This window comes from Mirounga angustirostris, unplaced genomic scaffold (genome assembly GCF_029215605.1).
Source record: "Mirounga angustirostris isolate CCGP_5_RB_7025 unplaced genomic scaffold, mMirAng1.0.hap1 SCAF_13, whole genome shotgun sequence".
Classification (NCBI taxonomy): domain Eukaryota; kingdom Metazoa; phylum Chordata; class Mammalia; order Carnivora; family Phocidae; genus Mirounga; species Mirounga angustirostris.
The window spans coordinates 39727954-39752411 of NW_026991721.1; the positions used below are offsets into that span (position 1 = coordinate 39727954).

The window sequence follows — 24458 nt, forward strand, 5'->3', positions numbered from 1 at the left end:
GAGAGAGAGAGAAAGAGCATGAGTGCCTAGCAGGGAGCCCGATGTGGGACTCGATCCCAGGACCTCAGGACCATGACCTGGGCCGAAGGCAGATGCTTAACTGACTGAGCCACCCAAGAGTCCCTCTCTTCCTTTTCTTTCTTTTTTTTTAAAGATTTTATTTATTTATTTGAGAGAGAGAGAATGAGAGAGAGAGAGCACATGAGAGGGGGGAGGGTCAGAGGGAGAAGCAGACTCCCCGCTGAGCAGGGAGCCCGATGCGGGACTCGATCCCCGGACTCCAGGATCATGACCTGAGCCGAAGGCAGTCGCCTAACCAACTGAGCCACCCAGGCGCCCCCCCCCTTCCTTTTCTTATAAAGACACCAGTCCTAATGGATTAGGGCCCCATCCTTATGACTGCATTTAATCTTAATTACTTCTTTAAAGACCCTATCTCTAAATAGTCACATTAAGGATTAGGATTTCAATATACAAATTCAGGGGGTACATAATTCAGTCCATAATATCTCTTATTCCTGTCCTTCCCCCCAATTTGGTGTCTTCCTCCTCAAGGCATGTCTCTCCCATTTACTCAAGTTTTATAAACTTTGTAGTAACGGCTATTTTAAATATATATATGTGTTGGTTTTCTCCACGTTGAATTTTCACATTTCTAATAAGTTTATTGCCAGCTATTTTAATATTTGTTTTTTTTTTAACTTTTCCACCCCCCAATTTTTATTTGGTAAATGTTCTGATCTATAAAACAGTTGCAAGATATACAATGAATATTCATATTCCTAGATTCATCAATTGTTAACCTTTTGCCACATTTCCTTTATCTTTCTCTACATATCTCTACTTTTTCCTGAACCATTATCTTCAGGCTCCTGCAATGCTCCCCCAGCTGCTCCAGAGCAACTCTGGTCTCCCAGCATTTAAAGGACATACTTCTTCCACATAATGAGAATTCTTCAGGGGAAGGAACCGTGGTGTGTGTTCCACTGAAGCTCTAGGATTTTCAAGTGTCTACTGCCAATAGGTGTTCAAGAAATAGGAGAAGTGGCATGCCCAAGGCTCCACAGCCTTGTGAGGGCCAGCACTAGAATCTCACGCAGGTCTGACAGACCCCAAAGTCCATGCTCTTCCATAGGCCATACTGTTCTCTTGATAGCAAAGCAGATTTTTTACAGGAGAATAATGTATATTATTGGTTATCTGGAAGCTGAACGTTTGGGGGCACGTGTTCGGTTGACTGAATTGCATTTTGATTCATCTTCGAGCATGAACTATTTTGCATTTAAGTTGCTGGCTTAGTGCCAAGCACATCCGCAGGACTATCTAGTATAAAATGAAGTCCTTCACTGTAGCTGATCAAGGGAAAGAGTCTCTGTACAAAAGCTCCTCTTATCATAGGTGGTAGTGATTTGTCCTGAGATGAACTGGTTGGAAAGGGGAGGGCCTTGGACAGGTGTCAAAAGGTGTGTTCCAGTCTAGGCTATGTTATATAACTAGTCACACAACTTGCCCTCTGTGGGCCCCAATGTCTTCATCTAAAAATGGGGATTAAAAACTCTTGCCTTGGGACGCCTGGGTGGCTCGGTCGGTTCGGCATCTGCCTTCAGCTTGGGTCGTGATCCCGGGGTCCTGGGATCGAGCCCTGCATCTGGCTCCTTGCTCGGCGGGGAGCCTGCTTCTCCCTCTGCCTGCCACTCCCTCTGCTTGTTCTCTCTCTCCCCCTCTCTCTGACAAATAAATAGGTGAAATCCTAAAAACAAAACAAAACAAACTCTTGCCTTGCCCACCTCCTAGAGATGCTGTGATCGAAAGGGGAGAAAGCACACAAACCTTTGTGTTTTAAATCCATCATATACTCCATCCGCTCAGTACCAGTTCAAATATTAGTAACTGCTCTGAGAATCATGTAAAACTTGAAAAAAAAAAAAAAGAACCAATTACTTCATTTTTATTAACTGAAAATTTTGCCATGATCAGGACACAGGCTGGGAAAAATTCACATCTTGTTTTGATCAATCACAGGAGGTATCTATCTGGAATGGAACTGGCACCACATCTGTGCTCTCAGATTCAAATGTTACTTCTTAGCCTAATGAGTACCTTTCCTTAATTGTATGAAATGATAAATGTGAAAAAGAAGTCTGTAGGGCTTGATAGCTTGAGGTCAATAGTGGTGGTTATTAACCTCGGGAGTACATTAGAATTGCCTAGGGAGATTGAAGATCATACCAATGCTACCAACACCAATTGTATTTCTTGGGGGTAGGGCCCAGGCTTTTTTCCTTTCCTTTTCTCCCCTCCCCTCCCCCTCCTTTCCTTTCCAAGATTTATTTATTTATTTTAGAGAGAGAGAGCATGAGTGTGCGGGGCAGAGGGAGAGACAATCTCAAGCAGACTCTGCACTGAGCATGGAACCCGACACAGGGCTCAATCCCACGACCCTGAGATCACAGCCTGAGCCGAAACCAAGAGTCCGATGCTTAACCAATTGTGCCACCCAGGCACCCTTGGGCTTTTTTATTTTTCTTTTTTTTAAGATTTTATTTATTTGACAGAGAGAAACACAGCGAAAGAGGGAACACAAGCAGGGGGAGTGGGAGAGGGAGAAGCAGGCTTCCTGCTGAGCAGGAAGCCCAACACGGGGCTCGATCTCAGGACCTCGGGATCATGACCTGAGCCAAAGGCAGATGCTTAACGACTGAGCCACCCAGGTGCCCCCATCATATAGGTTTTATACATATATGTCTTGCATATATTTTTTCATTAGGATTATTCCTAAGTTGTTTGTATATTTGCTACTATTATAGGGGAGAAGAATTCAGCAACTGATTATTGAGCTATTGATTTTGTGGTATTATCTTGGTCCTGGATTCCCTTATAATTCTAAGATTTTGGGGTTGTTTTCCACATTTAAAGCATCATGCCAAATAATCTGTAAATAAAGATAATTTTATTTCCTTCCCAATACTTAAATCTCTTATTTCTGTTTCAGATCTTACTATGTTAGCAAAAACTTCTAAAACAACATTAAATAATAGCATCACTATAGGTATGCTTGTTCTTTTCTTGCTAATGTTTTCTTATTTTAATGAGAATGTCTTTAAATGTTTCATTGTTAAACAATGTTTCTTTTGGGGCACCTGGGTGGCTCAGTCCTTGAGTGTCTGCCTTCCGCTCAGGTCATGATCCCAGAGTCCTGGGATCGAGCCCCGCATCGGGCTCCCTGCTCGGTGGGGAGCCTGCTTCTCCCTCTCCCATTCCCTCTGCTTGTGTTCCCTCTCTCGCTGTGTCTCTCTCTGTCAAATAAATAAATAAAATCTTAAAAAGAAAAATGTTTTTTTCTTTTTTTTAAATAAAGATTTTATTTATTTATTTGAGAGAAACACTGAGAGAGAGAGCATGAGCAGGGCAGAGGAAGTGGGAGAAGCAGACTCCCCCACTGAGCAGGGAGCCCAATGCGGGGCTTGATCCCAGGACCCTGGGATCATGACCTAAGCTGAAGGCAGATTCTTAACTGACTGAGCCACTCAGGCGTCCCTCTTTTTCTTTTTTTTTTCCATCAAGATTTTATTTATTTGAGAGAGAGAGAGTGGGAGCATGAGCAGGGGGGAGGGGCAGAAGGAGAAGGAAAAGCAGACTCCCCACTGAGTGGGGAGCCTGAGCCCAATGAGGAGCTCAAGGCAGGGTTTGATCCTAGGACCCTGAGATCATGATCTGAGCCACAGGCAGATGCTTAACCAAATGAGCCACCCAGGCGCCCCTGTTAAAGAATGTTTCTGGGGCGCCTGGGTGGCTCAGTTGGTTAAGCGACTGCCTTCGGCTCAGGTCATGATCCTGGAGTCCCGGAATCGAGTCCCGCATCAGGCTCCCTGCTCGGCAGGGAGTCTGCGTCTCCGTCTGACCCTCCCCCCTCTCATGTGCTCTCTCTCATTCTCTCTCTCAAATAAATAAATAAAATCTTTTTTTTTTTTTAAGATTTTATTTATTTATTTGAGACAGAGAGAATGAGAGACAGTTTATATCTTATGTAACTGCAGGACAATAACAAAAGCAGAGCACTGACATTGGTACAATGTATATTTCTATAGTCATTTTTTTGGCTTGTGTAGCCACCATTGCAATCAAGATACAGAACTGTTTCATCAGTACAAAGACCTCCCTCATGCCATTCCTTTATGGCCACATATTTCCCCTCCCCACCACCATCCCTAATGCCTGGCAACCACTAGTGAGTTCTCTGCCTCTATAATTTTTTTTTTTTTTAATTTTGAGGATGTATGGTATCAAGTAATATGTGGGCTTTTCAAATTGGCTTTTTCAGCATAATGCTTGGAGGTCCATTCAAGTTGCTGTATCAATAGTTTGTTCCTTTTTATTACCAAGTAGTATTCCATGGTTCAGATGTACCATAGTTTTGTTTTGTTTTTTAATATGGAACGCTTCAGGAATTTGCATGTCATCCTTGTGCAGGGACCATGCTCCCCTCTGTATTGTTCCAACTTTAGTATATGTGCTGCTAAAGCCAGTGCTGTACCACAGTTTTTTAAACATTCACCTATTGTAGAACATTTTGTTTCCAGTTTTTGTCTAATACAAAAAACTGCTGTGACCAATCATGCACAAATTTTTATGTGAACATGTGTTTCATTTCTGAGATAAATGTTCAGGAGTAGGATTGCTAGGTCATATGGTAAGTGAATATTGATTTTTTAAAGAAACTGCCAAAACTATTTTCCAGGATGGCTCTAAGATTTCACATTCCCACTAGCAAAGTGTAAGAGACACAGTTTCTCTGCATATTCACCAACATTTGATATTGTCACTATTTTTAATTTTAGATTCTAACATAATTTTAAAAATCAGTGATGATTTTATCAAATACATATTTTGGCATTTATTGAGATAATTTTATGGGATCTCTTATTTGCTTTCTTGATGAATTGCATTATTTTATCCTTAAGTATACATACACTTTTTTTTTTCCAATGTCACATTTTACTTTTTGCGGGGAGAGAATAGGAGGAGGAAGAGGGGTAAACAGGATCTCACTGGAATCTCCAAAGTGTATGAGACTGGTAGTACAAAGATAGGAGGAGATGGCTAGGCAGATTGGGATGGAAGCCTCCAAGATTCTTTTTTCTGATTTCTATACTCTAATGAAAATGATATGACATATATGTAAGTGCCTAAAACATGGTATTCAGTAAATGTCAATTGCTTTTCCTAGCAGGGTTCTCCACAGGCTAGGTTGTACCTAGACATCATCATCCTTCTCTTTTCCAGGAATGAGGCTCACCTGGAAAACTAGAGCACTAACAGTACAGTAGTTTGGATGATGCATTTGGTTAGCTGGCTCAGTGCAGGAACACAAGGAAAAGTAAGTCTCTTCCCATCACTACCACTGAAAAAATCACTTTACCTGCTTCTTGTGTTTTCATCTACTATATATATTTGTATTTATATTTATTTATGTATTAGTTTTACTGAGATAAAATTGACATATAACACTGCGTAAGCTTAACAAGTACGTGTTGATTTGATCCTTACATATTGTGTAGTGATTACCATAGTAGCATTAGCAAACACCTCCATCACCTCACATAATTACCATTTGTTTTTTTGTGGTGAGAACATTTAAGATCTAGTCTCGCAGCAACTTTAGAGATTTTTGTTAACTATAATCACCATGCTGTATATTAGATCCTCAGAACTTAAAACCGGGTGTTTGTACTTTGACAACATCTCCCCATATCCCCTACCCTCTGGCATCCACCATTCTACTCTCTGTTTCTAGTAGTTCACCTATGAATTTAGATTCTGCAGATTAAGTGACAAGTCACAAGTGGCATGTTATGACTGAATATATATCTATATTCTATATAGATATTCTATATATTCTCTCTCTATACGTCTGTATTCTCATATATAGATACCTGTATCTATATATGTCTCACAACTTCTTTATCCAGTCATCTGTTGATGGACACTTAGGTTGTTTCCATATCTTGGCTACAGTAAATACAGTTCATGCAGTTAACATAGGAGTGCAGATAGTTCTTTTCTTTGTTTTCATTTCTTTTGGATATACACCCAGAAGTGAGATTGCTGGATAATATGGCAGTTCTATTTTTAATTTTTTTTAAAAGATTTTATTTATTTATTTGAGAGAGAGAGAATGAGAGACAGAAAGCACGAGAGGGAAGAGGGCAGAGGGAGAAGCAGACACCCTGCTGAGCAGGGGGCCCGATGCGGGACTCGATCCTGGGACTCCAGGATCATGACCTGAGCCGAAGGCAGTCGCTTAACCAACTGAGCCACCCAGGCGCCCTATTTTTAATTTTTTTAAGTTAGTTTGAGAGAGAGAGCGAGAGCGCAAGTGGTGGGGGAGGAGGGGCAGAGGGAGAGGGAGAGAAAGTCACAAGCAGACTTCCCGCTGAGCACAGAGCCCGACATGGGGCTCGATCTCAGGATCCCGAGATCAGGAACCGAGTAGAAATTAAGAGTTGGATGCTTACCAACTGTGCCATCTAGGTTCCCCTGTTTTTAATTTTTTGTGGAAACACTAGACTATTTTCCATAGTGGCTGTACAAATTTACATTCCCCCCCATGGTGCACAAGGTCCCTTTTCTTCACATCCTTGCCAACACTGATTATTTCTTGTATTTTTGATGGGAGTCATTCTAACAGGTGTGAGGTGATATTTCATGGTGGGTTTGATTTTCATTTTCCTCATGATTGGTGATGTTGAGCATCTTTTCACGTTATCTGTTAGCCATTTGTGGAAAAATATCTATTCATATCTTCTGCCCATTTTTTAAAAAGATTTTATTTATTTGAGAGAGAATGAGAGAGAGAGAGAGAGAGAGAGAGCATGGGGTGGGGGAGGGTCAGAGGGAGAAGCAGACTCCTGGCTCAGCAGGGAGCCCGACTTGGAATTCCATCCCGGGACTCCAGGATCATGACCTGAGCTGAAGGCAGTTGCTTAACCAACTGAGCCACCCAGGCGTCCTCTTCTGCCCATTTTTAATTGGACTGGTTTTGGCTATTGTCTTGTATGAGTTCCTTATATAGTTTGGATATTAACCTTTTATCAGCTATATGATTTTAAAATATTTTTTCTTCCATTCTGTAGGTTGCCTTTTCATTCTGTTGATTGCTTCTTTTGCTGTGCAGAAGCTGTTAGTTTGATGTAGTCCCACTTATTTATTTTTGCTTTTGGTGCTTATGCATATGGTAGCATATCTGAAATATCATTGCCAAGACCAACGTCAAGGAGCTTCTTCTCTATGTTCTTTTTTTTTTAAAGATTTTATTTATTTATTTGACACAGAGAGAGAGAGCACACAAGTAGACAGAGTGGCAGGCAGAGGGAGAGGGAGAAGCAGGCTCCCTGCTGAGCAGAGAGCCCAATGCAGGGCTCAATTCCAGGACCCTGGGATCATGACCTGAGCCGAAGGCAGCCACTTAACCGACTGAGCCACCCAGGTGCCCCATCTCTATGTTTTTTTATAGGAGTTTAATGGTTTTGGGTCTTAAGTCTTTAATCCATTTTAAGTTAATTTTTGTGAGTAGTGTAAAATAGGGATCCAATTTCATTTTTTCTGGATGTGATTATCCAGTTTTCCCAACACCATTCATTGAAGAGACCATCCTTTCCGCATTGAGTATTCTTGGCTTATTTTGTCAAATATTAGTTGACCATATATGTGAGGGTTTATTTCTGGGCACTCTATTCTGTTCCATTGGTCTATTTTTATGCAAATACCATACTGTTTTGATTACTATAGCTTTGTAGTATAGCTTGAAATCTGGGATTCTGCCAGCTTTTTTTTTTTTTTTTTCTCAAGATTGCTTTGGCTATTCAGAGTCTTGTGGTTTCATATGAATTTTAGGATTGTTTTTACAATTTCTGTGAAGAATGCCATTGGAACTTCAGTAGGGATTGTATTGAATCTCTAAATAGCTTAGGGTTGTATGGACATTTTAATGATATTAATTCTTCTCATCCACAAACACGGGATATCTTTCCATTTATTTGTGTCTTCTTTAATTTCTTTCATTTAAGCCTTATAATTTTCAATGCAAAGATCTTTCATCTCCTTGGTTAAATTTATTCCTAAGAATTTCATTGCTTTTGATGCTATTGTGAATGGAGTTGTTTTATTTCTTTTGCAGATATTTTGTTGTCATTCTATAGAAATGCAACTGAGTTTTGTATGTTGATTTTGTATCCTGCAACTGTACTGAATTTGTTGATTAGTTCTAACAGGTTTTTTTTTTTTTTTGGTGGAATTTTTAGGATTTTCTATGTACAAGATATCCTCTGCAAACAAGACAATTTTACTTCTTCTTTCCCAATTTGGATGCCTTTTATTTATTTTTCTTGCCTAGTTGCTCTGGCTAGGACTTCCAGTGTTATGTTGAATAGGAGTGCTGAAAGTGGGCACCATGGGCTTGTTTCTGATCTTAGAGGAAAAGCTTTCAACCTTTTGCAGTTAAGTATGATGTTAGCCAGAAGTTTGTTATATACGGCCTTTATTATGTGGAGGTATGTTCCTCCTGTACCCAAGTTGTTGAGAGTATTTAATCATGAAAAGATGTTGTACTTCATCAAATGACTTTTATCTTTTTTTAATTTATTTTTATTTTTTATTTTTTAAAGATTTTATTTATTTGAGAGAGCGAGAATGAGAGAGAGAGAGAGCACATGAGAAGGGGGAGGGTCAGAGGGAGAAGCAGACTCCCCACTGAGCAGGGAGCCTGATGCGGGACGCGATCCCGGGACTCCAGGATCATGACCTGAGCCGAAGGCAGTCGCTTAACCAACTGAGCCGCCCAGGCATCCCTTATCTTTTTTTTTTTTTAAAGATTTTATTTATTTATTCATGAGAGAGAGAGAGAGAGAGAGAGGCAGAGGCAGAGGGAGAAGCAGGCTCCCCGCAGAGCAGGGAGCCCGATGCGGGACTCAATCCCAGGACCCTGGGATCATGACCTGAGCTGAAGGCAGACGCTTAACCGACTGAGCCACCCAGGCGTCCCCCTTATCTTTTTTTTAAAAAGTCTTTCTTTTAATCATTTTTTTTTAAAGATATTTATTTATTTATTTGACAGAGAGAGACACAGTGAGAGAGGGAACACAAGCAGGGGGAGTTGGAGGGGGAGAAGCAGTCTTCCCGACCAGCAGGGAGCCCGATGCAGGGCTCGATCCCAGAACCCCGGGAACCATGACCTGAGCCAAAGGCAGACGCTTAACAACTGAGCCACCCAGGTGCTCTTGCTTTATCTTTTTTTATGTCATAATTGAGGGAAAGTAAAAGTATGCACACACACACACACACAAAGAAAATAAGAATGTTCATGCCACCCAAAGATAATTGCTTTGTGAAGATTTTGGTGTAGGACTTTCAGTCTTTCCCCCCAATATTTCCAGACCTTACCTAGGATCCAACAACTAAGATATCATCAGGTAGGATAATCCAGAGCCTTACTCTAGAACTATGGCTGGCATTCCTTCTGTTTACTACCTCTTTTTATTTTATTTTTTATTTTTAAAAGATTTTATTTAAGTAATCTCTACACCCAATATGGGGCTTGAACTCACAACCCCAAGATCAAGAGTCACATGCTCCACCAACTTAGCCAGCTAGGTGACCCTTTTAATTTTTTAAAAAAAATTTTTATTTGAGTGTAGTTGATACACAATCTTGTATTAGTTTCAGACGTATAACATAGTGATTCAATAAGTGTATATACATTATGCTATGCTCACCACAAGTGTAGCTACCATCTGTCACCATACAATGCTATTAAAATATCTTTGGGGCACCTGGGTGTACAGTTGGTTAAGCGTCCGACCCTTGGTTTTGGCTCAGGTGGTGATCTCAGAGTTGTGGGATTGAGCCCCACGTTGGGCCCTGCAGAATCTCCTTGAGACTCTCTTTCCCTCTCCCCTTGCCCCTCCCCCTTGTGCTCTCTCTCAAATAAATAAATAAATAAATCTTTAAAAAAAATCTTTGACTGTATTCCCTATGCTGTGACTTTTATTCCCATGACTTATTCATTCCATAACTGGAAGCTGGATCTCCCACTCCCTTTAACCCTTTTTACCCATTCTCCCATCATCCTCCCCTCTGGCAACCATCAGTTTGTTCTCTGTATTTATAGTTCTGATTTTGCTTTTTATTTGTTTATTCATTTGTTTTGTTTTTTAGATTCCACAAATGAGTGAAATTATATAGTATTTGTCTTTCTCAGTCTGACTTATTTCACTTACAGTACCCTCTAGGTCCATCCATACTGTTGCAAATGGATCTCATCCTTTCTTATGGCTGTGTAATATTCCACTGTGTTTGTGTGTGTGTGTAATCTCCCCAATGTTTATCTTTCATTCTAATATGTGGTGTATCACATCTATTGATTTGCATATGTTGAGCCATCCTTTCATCCCAGAGATAAATCCACTTGATCATGGTATATGATACTTTTAATGTGCTGCTAAATTAGGTTTGCTAATATTTTGTTGAGAAATTTTGCATGTATATTCATCAGGCTATTGGCCTGTGGCTTTCTTGTAGTGTTTTTGTTTTTTTTTTTAATTTGAGAGAGAGAGACAGAGAGCAAGCATGAGTTGGGGGGAAAGGCAGAAGGAGAGGGAGAAGCAGGCTCCTGGCTGAGCAAGGAGTCTGATGCAGGGCTTGATCCCAGGACTCTGGGATCATGGCCTGAGCTGAAGGCAGACACTTGATAGACTGAGCCACCCAGGTCCCCTTCTTTTAGTCTTCTTATCTGGCTTTGATATCAGGATAATGATAATCTTAAAATGAATTTGGGAGTGGTTTCTTCTGTTCAATTTTTTTGAAAAGTTTGAGAAGGACTGGTGTTAACTCTTCTTTAAATGTTTAGTGGAATTCACCATGGAAACCGTCTGGTCCTGGGCTTTTCGTTGTTGGGAGAGTTTTGATTACTGATTCAATCTTCTTGCTTGTTATTGGTCTGTTCAGATGTTCTATTTCTTCATGATTAAGTCTTGGTAGGTTGTATGTTTCTAGGAATTTATCATTTCTTCTGGGTTATCCAATTTGTTGGCATATAACTGTTCATAGTAATCTCTTATGATTCCTTGTATTTGTACAGTTGTAGTGTCCTCTTTTTCATGTCTGATTTTGAGTCTTTTTTTTTCTTAGTCTAGGTAAAGATTTGTCAATTTTGTTTATCTTTTCAAAAAAGTAGCTCTCAGTTTCATTGATCTTTTTTTTTTTTAAAGATTTTATTTATTTGACAGTGAGAGAGAGAAAGAGCACACAAACAGGGGGAGTGGGAGAGGGAGAAGCAGGCTTCCCGCCGAGCAGGGAGCCCGAGGCGGGGCTCGATCCCAGGACCCCGGGACCACGACCTGAGCCGAGGGCAGACGCTCAACCGACTGAGCCACCCAGGCGCCCCTCATTGATCTTTTTTATTGTTTTTCTGTCTTTATTTCATTTATTTCTGCTTTGATCTTTGTTATTTCCTTCCTTCTGCTAAATTTGGGCTTAGTTTGCTATTTTTTTTAAAGATTTTATTTCTTTACTTGAGAGAGACAGCACAAGTGGGGAGGGGCGAAGAAGCAGACTCCCTGCAGAGTGCAGAGCCCAACATAGGGCTTGATCCTAGGACTCCAGGATCATGACCTGAGTGGAAGGCAGACGCTTAACCAACTTAGCCATCCAGACACCCCTTAGTTTGCTATTTTGATTTATTTTTTGACCCATTTCTTTTTTGACTCATGCTTGTTCAGGAGTATATTATTTATTTATTAAAACATTTTTTCTTAATTGAGTAAATTCTAGCCTCAACATGGGGCTCAAACTTATAACCTGGAGATCAAGAGTTGCATGCCCTACTGACTGAGCCAACCAGGTGCTCCCGGAGTATTTTTTTTTTTAAAGATTTATTTATTTGAGAGAAAGAGAGGGAGAGAGAGAGAGAGAGAGAGCAGGGGGAAGGGCAGATGGAGAGAGAGAATCTCAACAGATTCTCCACTGACATGGGGCTCTATCTCACGACCCTGAGATCATGACTGGAGATGAAATCAAGAGTTGGACGCTTAACCGACTTAGCCACCCAGGCACCCCAGGAGTATTTTATTTAATTTCCACATATTTGATAATTTTTCAGTTTCTTCCTGTTACTGATTTCTAGTTTCACATCATTGGGGTCAGAAAAGGTACTTGGTATGATTTCATTCTTCTTAAATTTGCTAAGACCTGTTTTGTGACTTATCACATGATCTCTCTTGGAGAATGTTCTCTGTGCACTTGACAAGAATGTGTGTTCTGCTGCTGTTGGATGGAATGTTCTTTGAATGTCTGTTAGGTCCATTTGGTCTAAAGTGTCATTCAAGTCCATTGTTTCATTATTGATTTCCCGTCTGGATGATCTATCCATTGCTGAAAGTGCGGTATTGAAGTCCCCTGCTATTATTATATTGCCTATTTCTCCCTTGGGATCTATTAGTATTTGCTTAATATACTTAGGTGCTCTAATGTTGAGTGCATATATATTTGTGATTATCTTCTTGATGAATTACCCCTTTATCATTATATAATGATCTTCTTTGTCTCTTGTTACTGTTTTCAGTTTAAAGTCTATTTTGTCTGACATAAGAATAACTACCCTGCTGTCTTTCGGTTTCTATCTTTCCATCTGGAATATCTTTCTCCAATCCTTCACTTTGAGCCTAGGTGTGTCCTTACAGCTGAAATGAGTTTCTTGTAGGCACCATTTTTTTTAAATTTTAATTTAAAAAGATTTTTTTAAGTTTATTTATTATTTTTTAAAAAGATTTATTTATTTATTTTAGAGAGTGAGAGCAAGTAGGGGGAGGGGCAGAGGGAGAGAATCTTCAAGCAGATTCCCAGCTGAACATGGGGCCAGACTTGAGGCTTGATCACACAACCCATGAGATCATGACCTGAGCTGAAATCAGGAGTCAGATGCTCAACTGACTGGCCACCCGGGCACCTCTATTTACTTTTAAGTAATCTCTACACCAAGGTGGGGCTTGAACTCACAACCCTGAGATCAAAAGCTGTATGTTCTTCAAGCTGAGCCAGCCAAGCGTACCAGGTCTTGTTTTTTAAATCCATCCAGCTACTCTATGACTTTTGATTAGAGAATTTAACCATTTACCTTCAGAGTAATTATTGACAGGTAAGGACTTACTAATGCATCTTAGTAATGGTTTTCTGGCTACTTTACAGTTCATTTGTTCCTTTCTTCCTCTCTTGCTGCCTTCCTTTGTGAAATGATAATTTTCCTTAGTGGTATGCTTTGATTCCCTTCTCTTTATCTTTTGTGAGCCTACTGTAGGTTTTTGCTTTGTGGTTACCATGAGGCTTACATAAAACATCATATAGATAGAACAGTCTATGCTGATAACAACTTAACTTTGGTTGCATAGAAAATCTTTACCCTTTTGCTCTCCTTTTGTTTTTGATGTCACAGTTTACCTCTTTTTATATTATATTCACTAACAAATATTGTAGTTATTTTTAATATTCTTGTCCTTCATCTTTTATGCTAGAGTTAAGTGGTTAACATACCACTGCATCACAGTATCAGAGTGTTCTGAATTTGTCTAGCATGTGTATATTTTGATGTGTTTTCCTGTTACTAATTAGTATCCTTTTTCAGCTTGAAGAACTCCTTTCAGCATTTCTTACAAGTCAGGTCCAGCAGTAATGGACTCCCTTAGTTTCTGTTTTTCTGGGAAATTCTTTATTTCTCCTTCATTTCTGAAGGGTAACTTTGCCGGATAGAGTATTTTGGTTGGTAGTTTTTTTCTTTTAGCAGTTTGAATATATCATCCCATTCTCTCCTTGCCTCTGAGGCTTCTGTTAAGAAATCTGCTGATAGCCTTATGGGGGTTCCTTGTAAGTTATAAGCGTCTTTTCTTTTCCTGCTTTTAAGATTCCTTCTTTGTCTTTGATTTTTGGCAGTTTTATTATAACGAGTCTTGGAGAGGGTCTCTTTGAGCTTCTTGAACTTGGATATCCAAAGCTCTCACCAGATTTGGGCAGTTCGCAGCCATTATTTCTTTAAATAAGCTTTCTTCCCCTTTCTCCCTCTGGAACTCTATAATTCATAAATTATTTCTTTTGATGGTATGCCATAATTCATGTAAGCTGTTTTCACTTTTTCATTCTTTTTTCTTTGTTCTCCTCTGATTGGATAATTTCAAAGTTCCTATCTTCTAATTCACAATTCTTTTTTCTTGATCCATCCTGATGTTTTATTTTATTTTATTTTATTATTATTATTTTTTAAAGATTTTATTTATTTGACAGAGAGAGACACAGCGAGAGAGGGAACACAAGCAGGGGGAGAGGGAGAGGGAGAAGCAGGCTTCCCGCTGAACAGGGAGCCCGATGTGGGGCTCGATCCCAGGACCCTGGGATCATGACCTGAGCCGAAGGCAGACGCTTAACGACTGAGCCACCCAGGCGCCCCCTGATGTTTTTTTTTTAAAGATATATTTATTTGAGAGACAAAGAGAGAGTTGGGGCGGGGAGGGCAGGGGAGAGGGAGAGTCCCAAGCAGACTCCGTGCAGAGCACAGAGTGAGACACAGGGCTTCATCTCATGACCCTGAGATCACGACCTGAGCCTAAACCAAGAGTCCGTGGCTTAACCAACATCACCACCCAGGCACCCTCTGATGATGGTTTCTATTGCAGTTTTCATTTCATTCATTGTATTTTCAGCTCCAGAATTTTTTTTTTTTGGTTCTGTTTTATTATTTCTATCTCTTTGTTAAACTTCTCATTTTGTTGATGTATTGTTTTCCTGATTTCATTGGATTGTCTTTCTGTGTTTTCCTTTAGCTCATTGAGTTTCCTTAAAACAGATATTTCAAATTATCTATTGGGTAAATTGCAGGTCTACATATTGAGATTGGTTACTGAAAGATTATTGTGATCTATGTTTCACATTCCTTGAAGTTTTGTATTGCTGTCTCCATATTTGAAGGAACAGTCACCTCTTCTAGTTTTTAGTAACTGCCTTCTTCAATGCATCTAAACTTGTGTTTTTCCTCCAGCTGTGTGCTGGAACTTCTTCGCTGGAAACCTGGACTTCTACAAAGACTCTCTCATCCGTAAGTGATTGTCTAAGACAGTGCTTTCCAGGGGCTCCTGGATGAGAGGAGCTGGAGTTGATTCATGGGCCACTGCAGGGTCCACAGTGGAACCAAGGTATGTATGCCTATTGTCCAATGCAACATGTGGGTGAGACTCTTCCTGTCCCTTGACATATGGTACTGGATCCCACAGCTCCCACAAAAGCACTTTTGTCCATAGATGGATGCCAAATTATTGTTGTTGGGGGTGGGTGGGGACACAAACAAGGGATATCTTATTCAGCCATGATGCTCCCTATACATTAATAGCAGTATACCATACACTCAGTTCTGCATCTTGTATTCCACTTAATATCTTGGAGACCATTCCACATCAGTAGACATCTAGCTCATTCTTTTTAAAAAATTATTTATTTTAATTTTTAGGCTTTATTTAGAGCAGTTTTAGGTTCACAGTAAAATTGAGAGGAAGGTACACAGACTTCCTATATACTCCCTGCCCCCCTGCCCTCTAAACACATAGCTTCCCCCATCATCAACATCACTTATAGAATGGTAAATTATTTAACAAGGATGAACCTACATTGACACATCATAAGCACCCAAAGTCCACAGTTTACCTTAGGGTTCAATCCTGGTGCTATACATTCTATAGGTTTGAATAAATGTGTAATAACATGTACCGATTATTATAATAGTATACGGAGTATTTTCCCTGCCCTAAAAATCCTCTGTGCTCTGCCTATTCACCCTTCCTCACCACCCCTGCCTACAGAACTCTTTTTCACAGAAGATATTAGCACAGAAAATGTCCATAATTTACCAAAGTGCTAATGATCCATTGATACCAATGTCATATGAAATTCTAGAATTAACAGATAACTTATATTGTAAAGAAATATATTTCACTTATTTTTTTTTCCACTGCTAGCTCATTCTTTTTAACAGCTGAATATCATCCCATTGTAGGAGTATGACATAATTTAATTAGCCTGTTATTTTCTATTTAAATTGAGGCATGATTGACACATGACATTATATTAGTTTCAGGTGTACAACATAATGATTCAATATTTGTATATATTGCAAAATATCACCACAATAAGTCTAGTTAATATCCATCACCATACAAACCTGTTCTTTTCTTTTCTTTTTTTTTTTTAAAGATTTTGTTTATTTATTTGACAGTGAGAGAGGGAACACAAGCAGGGGGAGTGGGAGAGGGAGAAACAGGCTTCCCGCTGAGCAGGGAGCCCGACGAAGGGCTCAATCCCGGGACCCTGGGATCATGACCTGAGCCGAAGGCAGATGCTTAACCGACTGAGCCACCCAGGCGCCACCAAACCTGTTCTTTTCTGACAGACATTTAGGTTGTATACAGTCTTTTGTAACTATTGACAATGCTGCAGTGAATACTCTGATACACAAGTCTTTGTGTCTCTGTGTGAGTACTAATGTAAGATAAATTTCTAGTAGTGGAATTGCTAGGTCAAAAGGTATTGCATTTAAATTGTAATAGTTGTTGCCAAACTGCCTTCAAAGAGACAACCATTTTATAGTTCCACCAATAATGAATGTCTTTCTCTACAATGTACATTTTTGCCAATCTGATATCTAAAAAATAGTATCTCACCTTAATTTTAATCTGTTATTATGAGGTGATTGAATATCTTTTTTTTTTTTTAAAGATATTATTTGTCAGACAGAGAGAGAACAAGCAGGGGGAGCGGCAGGCAGAGGGAGAAGCAGGCTCCCTGCTGAGCAAGGAGCCCAATTTAGGACTCGATCCCAGGACCCTGGGATCATGACCTGAGCTGAAGGCAGATGCTTAACCGACTGAGCCACCCAAGCGTCCCTCTTTTTGTTTGTTTAGAAGCCACTTATATTACTTTTCTGTGAACTGTGTTCATATTCTTTGCCCATTTTATTATTTTAAATTAATATTTAAGAATAAAAACACAACTTTCTCATTGTCATTTGCTCAAGAACCTCCTCAAAGGCTGGAGGCCCTTTCAAACAGGTGTTCAGTGGTCCCCACAATCACACCAACTCCCTCTTTCTAACTTGTATCAGCCTCCTTCCCCAATACCACTGTCTGTCTCAAGGAAGGGCATCTTTATGGTCTCAACATCCCATACCCTTCCCATGAGCCTGTGTTTGCTCTCCCATCCTCCCCCTCTGGGATGCTCTCTTCTCAGTCAATCCTGACCATTCCTTCTGGGCCCAACTGATTTCCACCTGTTTAGGATGCCTTTCTGAATAAGAGTGCCTACACTACCTAGCGTCTCCTGTGAGCCTTTCCACCAATTACAGCCTATACCGCTGGAAGGTTGGCCTTGACATCTCCCAGAGCCCAGTTTCCTCTCCTGTCTATGCTCAGCATACAGAGGTGTCAGTGTGGAGTGTGTATTGTGCACTTTTTCAGCATTTATTGAATGTGTACATGAGTCAGGCACTGCTGTAAGCACTGAGAATATGGCAGTATATGAGACAGAACAAGGTCCCACCTCTCATCCCGCTGAAATTTTAGTGTATGTGCAGGTGGCTAATATACAACATACAAGGCAATAAACACACATGCAACATACGAGGCAATAAACACGATGTCAATTAAGTGTACACAAGTAATGGAATAGATAGTGAAGGCAGAAGGGAAAGGGTCTCCTTTGGACAAAGGGGCCAGGGGAAGGATGCCCCTGGAGCTGAGATTCGAGCACAGGCCTATGAGAAGCCTCCAGCTATGTAAAGAACTTCCCAGAGGCCCTCCTAGGGGCCCAGTCCGGCGGGTCTGCTCTTCTAAAGATAGACTGAGATGCAGCAGGTCCACAGCGTCTCTCTTTCTGTCATTTGACAGGAATTGAAGGCAGAAGCCTACACTCCAGGTAACTTCAGGGCTCTGTGTGGTGTATGTGGGGAGAACCTGCACCCTCCTGCTTCATATCCGAGCTGCAAACCTGGGAAAATGAAATCATGCTTGACCTGACATTAATAATGGAGCACCTGCTCCAGGCCGGGGTTCATTTAATCACTTTACACCATTGTAACTTCCTATCTTCACAACAATCCCCTGTGGTACTTACTAGTCACTTTATTTTACGGAGGAAAGAACAAACCGAGGCTGGCAATATGGATGCAACCTGTTTAGGTTTGCATGGTTCAGAAAGAAGTACAGTTCCCGGAGGCAGAAGGTCTGTCATGTGGGTCGGGTGGGGTTCCCTGGAGCATTCGGGGAGCACCTTGTTTCCGGAGTTTGCCCGCGGCGCCCCGACAGCGGCCCTCGGCCCCGCCCGGGTCTCCCGGTCTCAGGGGCCGAGGGGCGCGCGGCGGGCGCGCCCGGGCCGGCGGGCTGGGGGCGGGGAAGGCGCGGGGACAAAGGCCGCGGCCACCGCGCTCCGGTCGGCCCGTGCGGCGGCGAGCTCCGGCGGCGGTGCTGGGACTCGAGACTCCCGGGGCGTCGCCGCGCGCCGCGATGCAGCGCCCCGAGCCGCCCCCGGGGCCCGCGCAGGCAGAGCCCGCCGGCCCGCCGGCCGCACCGCCCCCTCCGCCCCCTCCGCCCCCTCCCCCGCCTCCGCCCCCTCTCCCCCGCCCCGCGGCGGCCGCGGCGGCTCGGCGCTCGGCGAACATGGCGGCGGCGGCGGTCGGGCGGGACACTTTACCTGAGCACTGGTCCTATGGCGTGTGCCGGGACGGCCGCGTCTTCTTCATCAAGTGCGGCGCGGGAGAGCGGGCACGCGGGCGTGGGCGCGGGGCCGGGCGGGTGCGGGACCGGGCGGGCGCCCCCGGAGCGGCGGCGGCGCTAACAGGTGCACCTCTCTCCCGCAGTGACGAGCTCCGCCGCACGACCTGGCTGCACCCGCGCACCGGGGAGCCAGTCAACTCGGGCCACATGATCCGCTCAGGTGGGAGCCGGGCCGGCGGGGTGGGCGGCAGCGCTCCGGGGGCGCGCGCCCGGGCGGCTCACGTTTGACCCGACTTTTTTGGCATTTCCGCAGACCTGCCCCGCGGCTGGGAGGAGGGCTTCACGGAGGAGGGAGCCAGCTACTTCATCGAGTGAGTGACCCGGGCGCCGCGCTCGCACCTGTGCGACGGGATCCGACCGGTTCCCGCCGCGCGCCCCCGCCCCCCGCCTCCCGCGCGGGTCCCGGGCGAGTTGGCGCGCACAGCGCCGCGGCCGCACTCCGGTGGGGTTTTGTGTGCCGGAGTTGTGTGGCGGGCTCCGGGAGAGGGGCGGCGGGGTCTGCATCTCCGCGGGGGGCCGCAGTCCCGGCCGCAGACGGGGCGGGGGCCGCAAACTGCCCCCTGCTCCTGCAGTTGGGCGGGGTTCGGGCGCCGGTGTGAGGGGCCGGGCACTCCTCCCCGCCGGGGTCCGGTGCAGCACCGCGCCCGGCCGTGCCCCACCGGGAGGGGGGCGGGGAGGGGCGAGTGGAACTAGGAGTTGCATCCGGGGTCCGGGAACTGGGGGCTGGGGAGTAGAGACGGAGGGAATCTCGTGTGGGGAGGACTTTGGCTTCGACCGGGTTCTCTGGGGTGGTGGGGGAGAGTCGGAGCCGCACCCCCCTCGCCCTCCAGAGCGCGGGCCAGCGGGGGAGCGGTGGGGGTGGGGAGGGAACCCATCAGCCAATAATATTCCTCGAACACTGCGCGTCTGAGAAAGCCGGTGCTGCACGGGGACAGTCACTCCTGCCTGCGCTGGTCAAGCGGTAGTTGTTCAGAAAAAGCCCGCGAGCGTTGCGCCCCTAGCCAGGTTACCCCGGACCTGGGTCTGCGGAGATGGAATCGCGGGCAGTACTCGAGAGGGCCGCCCAGCCGCGGGCACTGGTGGGGCCGTTACTTTCCCGCTCGGCGCGGGTACCTGTGCTGCTGCGTTTCTCTGTAACGCTCTGCGTGCTCGCCGCGTCAGCTCCCTGCGGTCAGAAGCTGCTTTTGGTCCTTTGCCCAGTGCCTGGCACAGAGTAGGCACTCGGCAAATCTTTGTTTACGGAATGAATGAACTCTCCGAGGTCTGGACGGTGGTCTGACAAGTACTATTACTTTTGGGGCATGAGAGTCGGAATTCCTTTCTTCACCCTCTGGGAACACTGCTAGTCAGTAGTGGAGCAGCCTAGTCGAAGCTCGGTGGTCACAGAAAATCCTGGATCCTCCCTCCCTAGTTAGGGCTCTTGCCTGATGTCTGAAATTCTGGTGCATGAGATTTATACAAGTGAACACCAGGACTGTGGCTGGGGTCCTGCCTCCCGTCTGTGTTTGAGAGAGAAGTCGGGGAGCTGGCTAAGACCTCAGAGCCTTTCAGTCCGTGGGCCTGTCTGACCCTATCTGCATTCATTGATACTTATTAGATTTCTCCTTGTGTGCCATACGTTGTTCTAGGCATTGGAACCACAGAAATGGAAGAGGCAGACAACGTGTGGGTGCTCATGGAGCTTGCAGTCTAGTGGGGAGAGGGAGCAGAAAATAAGTTTAAAAACCAAGAATAGTGTCAGCGGTAACTGCTATGCAGAAAATTAAAACAACGTAATGTGATATCGAGTAACTGGGTGGTGGTGGTGGATTGAGAGGTCTGTGGTGGTGTTTCTGAATAGGTAACATTTAAGGTAAAATTTGAATGTCAGGAGAGACATTGTGTTGATGAGATGGCAAAGCATTTCCAGAAGACACCAGCCAGTGCAAGGGCTTGAAGGCAGAAAGAGCTTTAAGTTCAGAGTGGAGAGGCCAGTGTGGCTGGAATATGGTGAGCAAGGGAGAAGGTCACAAGAGAAGAGGTTACAGATAGGAGAGAGCAAATGGTGTAGGACATTAGGAGCCAGGGTAAGGGGTTTTTATTTTTATTTTTATTTATTTTTATTTTTTTAAAGATTTTATTTATTTATTTGAGAGAGAGAGAATGAGAGACAGAGAGCATGAGAGGGAGGAGGGTCAGAGGGAGAAGCAGACTCCCTGCTGAGCAGGGAGCCCGATGCGGGACTCGATCCCGGGACTCCAGGATCATGACCTGAGCCGAAGGCAGCCGCTTAACCAACTGAGCCACCCAGGCGCCCTGGTAAGGGGTTTTTAAACTTGATTCTAAGCCCAGCGAGAAATCATGGGAGGGTTTTAAGTGGGGGGCAAGGTGATTTGATGTGCGTTTTTAGAAAGATCATTCTCCCTGCTGTAGAGTGGGCTGTATGTAGGTGGCAGCTGTAGTGGGCAGGATAGTAGTAGCAGGCTGTGGCTGATGACTTGACTGAGGGGGTAGCACTGGACATGCTTTCATCTGAAGCAGGCAGATTCAGGCTTGATGATCTGGACACAGTCTGTGAGAGAAAGAGGAGAGTCAAGGAGGACTCCCAAAGATGAGCTCCTGAGTGGATGGTACTCCTGTCACTCAGGTGGGAGGGCTGGGAGGAGGAGCAGGTTTGGAGGGGGGTGTGTGTGGGGGGGTAGGGGGTGGGGCATGAGCTCTTGTTCTGACATGTGAGATATGAGTATGTCCACTAGTCAGACGGATGGATCCCGAAGCTCAGAAGAGAGAGGACTGCAGAGGTGTATTTGGGTATTGTAGGTGATGTTCAAGGCCACAGGATTAGTTGAACTCACCTTGGAAGAGAGCATAGACAGAAAAATGACCTAAGCCTTGGGACATAGCTGCATTTAGAGGTTGGGGAAAGAGGTGGATCCAGCAAAGGAGACTGAGAAGGTAGGAGGAAACCCAGTAGAATGAGGGGTTCACAGAAGCTTAAAGGACAGAACCTGATTGGAGTAGGTAGAGGGGAAAATATGGGGTGCAGAATGGGGTCAATAAGCATAGGTGAATCTTTCAGGCAGTTTTGTTATGAAGCAGGTTTGAGACATTAGCTGAGACTTGGGGAGGTTTTGGGTTTGAGGTGGGGGTGCGGGTGTCTGTTTTTTTAGTGGGAGAGGGTAGAGCATGTTTTGTTCTGCTGGGAATGATCCAGTAGAGAGGGAGAAATGGATGATGCAGGAAAGAGATGGGACCGTTCCTGGAGCAGTGTTTCTGACAAGGTGAGAGGGTGGGGATCTGGGGATCCTGGGTGTAGGTCTCAGGGGTCCCAGCTGGGAACAGGGCCTTTCATCCATTTGACGGGAGGGAGGGCTGCCCATGTCAGAGCCCATGCTAGGGGGCTGATAGGTTCAGTGAGGGGAGACATGGGTATTCCTGTCTGATAGTATCTGTCTTTACTGTGAAGTACTAGGCTAGGTCTTGAGTTGGGGGACTTGAGGGCTGGGTAGGACTCTGTCAGCCATTGCTGCAGCCTCCCGCCCTTCTCTCTTTTGCTCACTCTTCTGTGGTGACTCTGTGAAGTTCCTAGTGATTATCCTATAGCAAGCTCTGGCTCCCCACCCCGAGGGTCCTCCCAGGCCTAGGGGAAAGCAGTATGTGACTGATCCCCTACCTTCAAAGGCCAGCCATACGGGGAGGCTGGGACACTGTGGCAGCCGACTGTATTTCCTGTCTCCTGAGACAACTTCTTGAGAGACTGAAGGGTTTGGGAGTAATTGTTCTCCTTTTCCTCACATAAAAAATGCTTTGCTTTAGTCAGCTTTCTTAGATTTGCTCTGATCATTTCTGAATGTTTTATTTATTTATTTATTTATTTATTTATTTACTTTTGGATCCTCCTCTAATATGCCTCAGTTAGAGGGACAAAGCATTGGCATAGCTGGTTTTATTTTCCCCAGTGGATCCTTGGTCTGGAAGGTTGTGTGAGGTTTTCAAGATGCATTAGTTGCTCCTGATATTTAGCAGATGTTTGATACTCTCCAGAGTACCTGTATTTCTTTCTTTCTTTTCTTTCTTTCTTTCTTTTCTTTCTTTCTTTCTTTCTTTCTTTCTTTCTTTCTTTCTTTCTTTCTTTCTTTCTTCCTTCCTTCCTTCCTTCCTTCCTTCCTTCCTTCCTTCCTTCCTTCCTCCTTCCTTCCTTCCTTCCTTCCTTCCTTCCTTCCTTCCTTCCTTCCTTCCTTTCCTCTCTTTCTTTCTTTTCTTCAATACAGGGTTCTTTAACCCTGCTGTACATAAGAAAACCCAGAGTGATTTTTCTTTTTTTTTTTTAGTAATCTCTACACCCAACATGGGCTTGAACTCATGACCCTGAGATCAAGAGCCTTATGCTTTACGAACTGAGCCAGCCAGCCAGGCACCCCCAGGAGTACATTTCTTAAAGCAGGAAAACTCGAGCTAAGGCTGGTGCATTTTGGTTTTGATTTCTGCACTTGGGTTCAATTTTGGTGTTTAGGGGAAAAACATAAAAGGAATCTACTGCTGGTTCCCCTAATTCTAGACTTGGTGATGCTGATATCCTCTTTAAGAAGACTTCTACTTCTTAAGTAGAAGAATGGCACAGTTGGTTAAGCATCTGCCTTTGGCTCAGGTCATGATCCCAGAGTCCTGGGATTGAGCCCCAGGTCGAGCTCTGTGCTCAGCCGGGAGCCTGCTTCTCCCTCTGCCTGCCATTCCCCCTGCTTGTGCTTTCTGTCTCTCTCCATCAAATAAATAAAATCTTTTTTAAAAAAAGAATATCCTTAAAGTGAGGTGCCTGGGTGGCGCAGTCGTTTGAATGTCCGACTCTTGGTTTCAGCTCAGGTCGTGATCTTAGGGTCGTGAGACTGAGCCCCACATCAGGCTCTGTACTCAGTGTGGTCTGCTTGGGATTCTCTCTCCCTCTCCTGTCTCCCCTGCCCCCATTCAGCGGGGAGTCTTCTTCTTCCTCTGCCCCTCCCCCTGCTCATGCTCTCTCTCTTTTGCTTTTTCTCCCTCAAATAAATACATAAAATCTTAAAAAAAAAACAGCCTTATACTCTAAAACTTTCCCACTTTCCCATGAGTCTCTTAGCCAAGTAGCAAGATATAATACTAATGGAGATCATAGTGTCATTAACAGCAGCAGCAATAATAGTAGTAGCAATTATGTAATAGCCTCATCTTTTCCAGTTTTTGAAAAATGCCAGGAACTGTTTTATCACTATTATGTGATTTAATTCTCACAACAATTTGATGAGGTAGGAATTGTTACCAGTTCCATTTTACTGATGTGGAAACTCATAGTAATCCTGGGCATTCCAACAGCAGAGGGCAGTTGGCTTTTTTTGGTACCTTTTCTTACTTGGTTTTTATAGCAGCAGAAGAGCAGAGATTATCATATTCTTTTTTTTTTAATTATTATTTTTTTAGATTTTTTAAAAAATTTATTTGACAGAGAGAGAGACAGCGAGAGAGGGAACACAAGCAGGGGGAGAGGGAGAGGGAGAAGCAGGCTTCCGGCCGAGCAGGGAGCCCGATGCGGGGCTCGATCCCAGGACCTTGGGATCATGACCTGAGCCGAAGGCAGACGCTTAACCAACTGAGGCA

At 44.0% G+C, this 24458-nt stretch overlaps 1 protein-coding gene and 1 non-coding gene across 2 annotated transcripts in view; one reads left to right on the forward strand and one right to left on the reverse strand.

Annotated features, from left to right (window-relative positions):
• Nucleotides 1-4425: 4425 nt before the first annotated feature.
• Nucleotides 4426-4529, reverse strand: LOC123858081 (U6 spliceosomal RNA). The gene has a single exon (XR_006794042.1). It is a non-coding gene; the product is annotated as a U6 spliceosomal RNA (small nuclear RNA).
• Nucleotides 4530-18737: 14208 nt separating this feature from the next.
• The window catches only part of PLEKHA7 (pleckstrin homology domain containing A7), a 213415-nt gene continuing 207694 nt past the window's right edge, over nucleotides 18738-24458 (forward strand). The window contains exons 1-2 of the mRNA XM_045895292.3: nucleotides 18738-19014; nucleotides 19108-19165. Coding sequence (XP_045751248.1) covers nucleotides 18738-19014; nucleotides 19108-19165 — 335 coding nt within the window. The remainder of the gene's footprint in view (nucleotides 19015-19107; nucleotides 19166-24458) is intronic.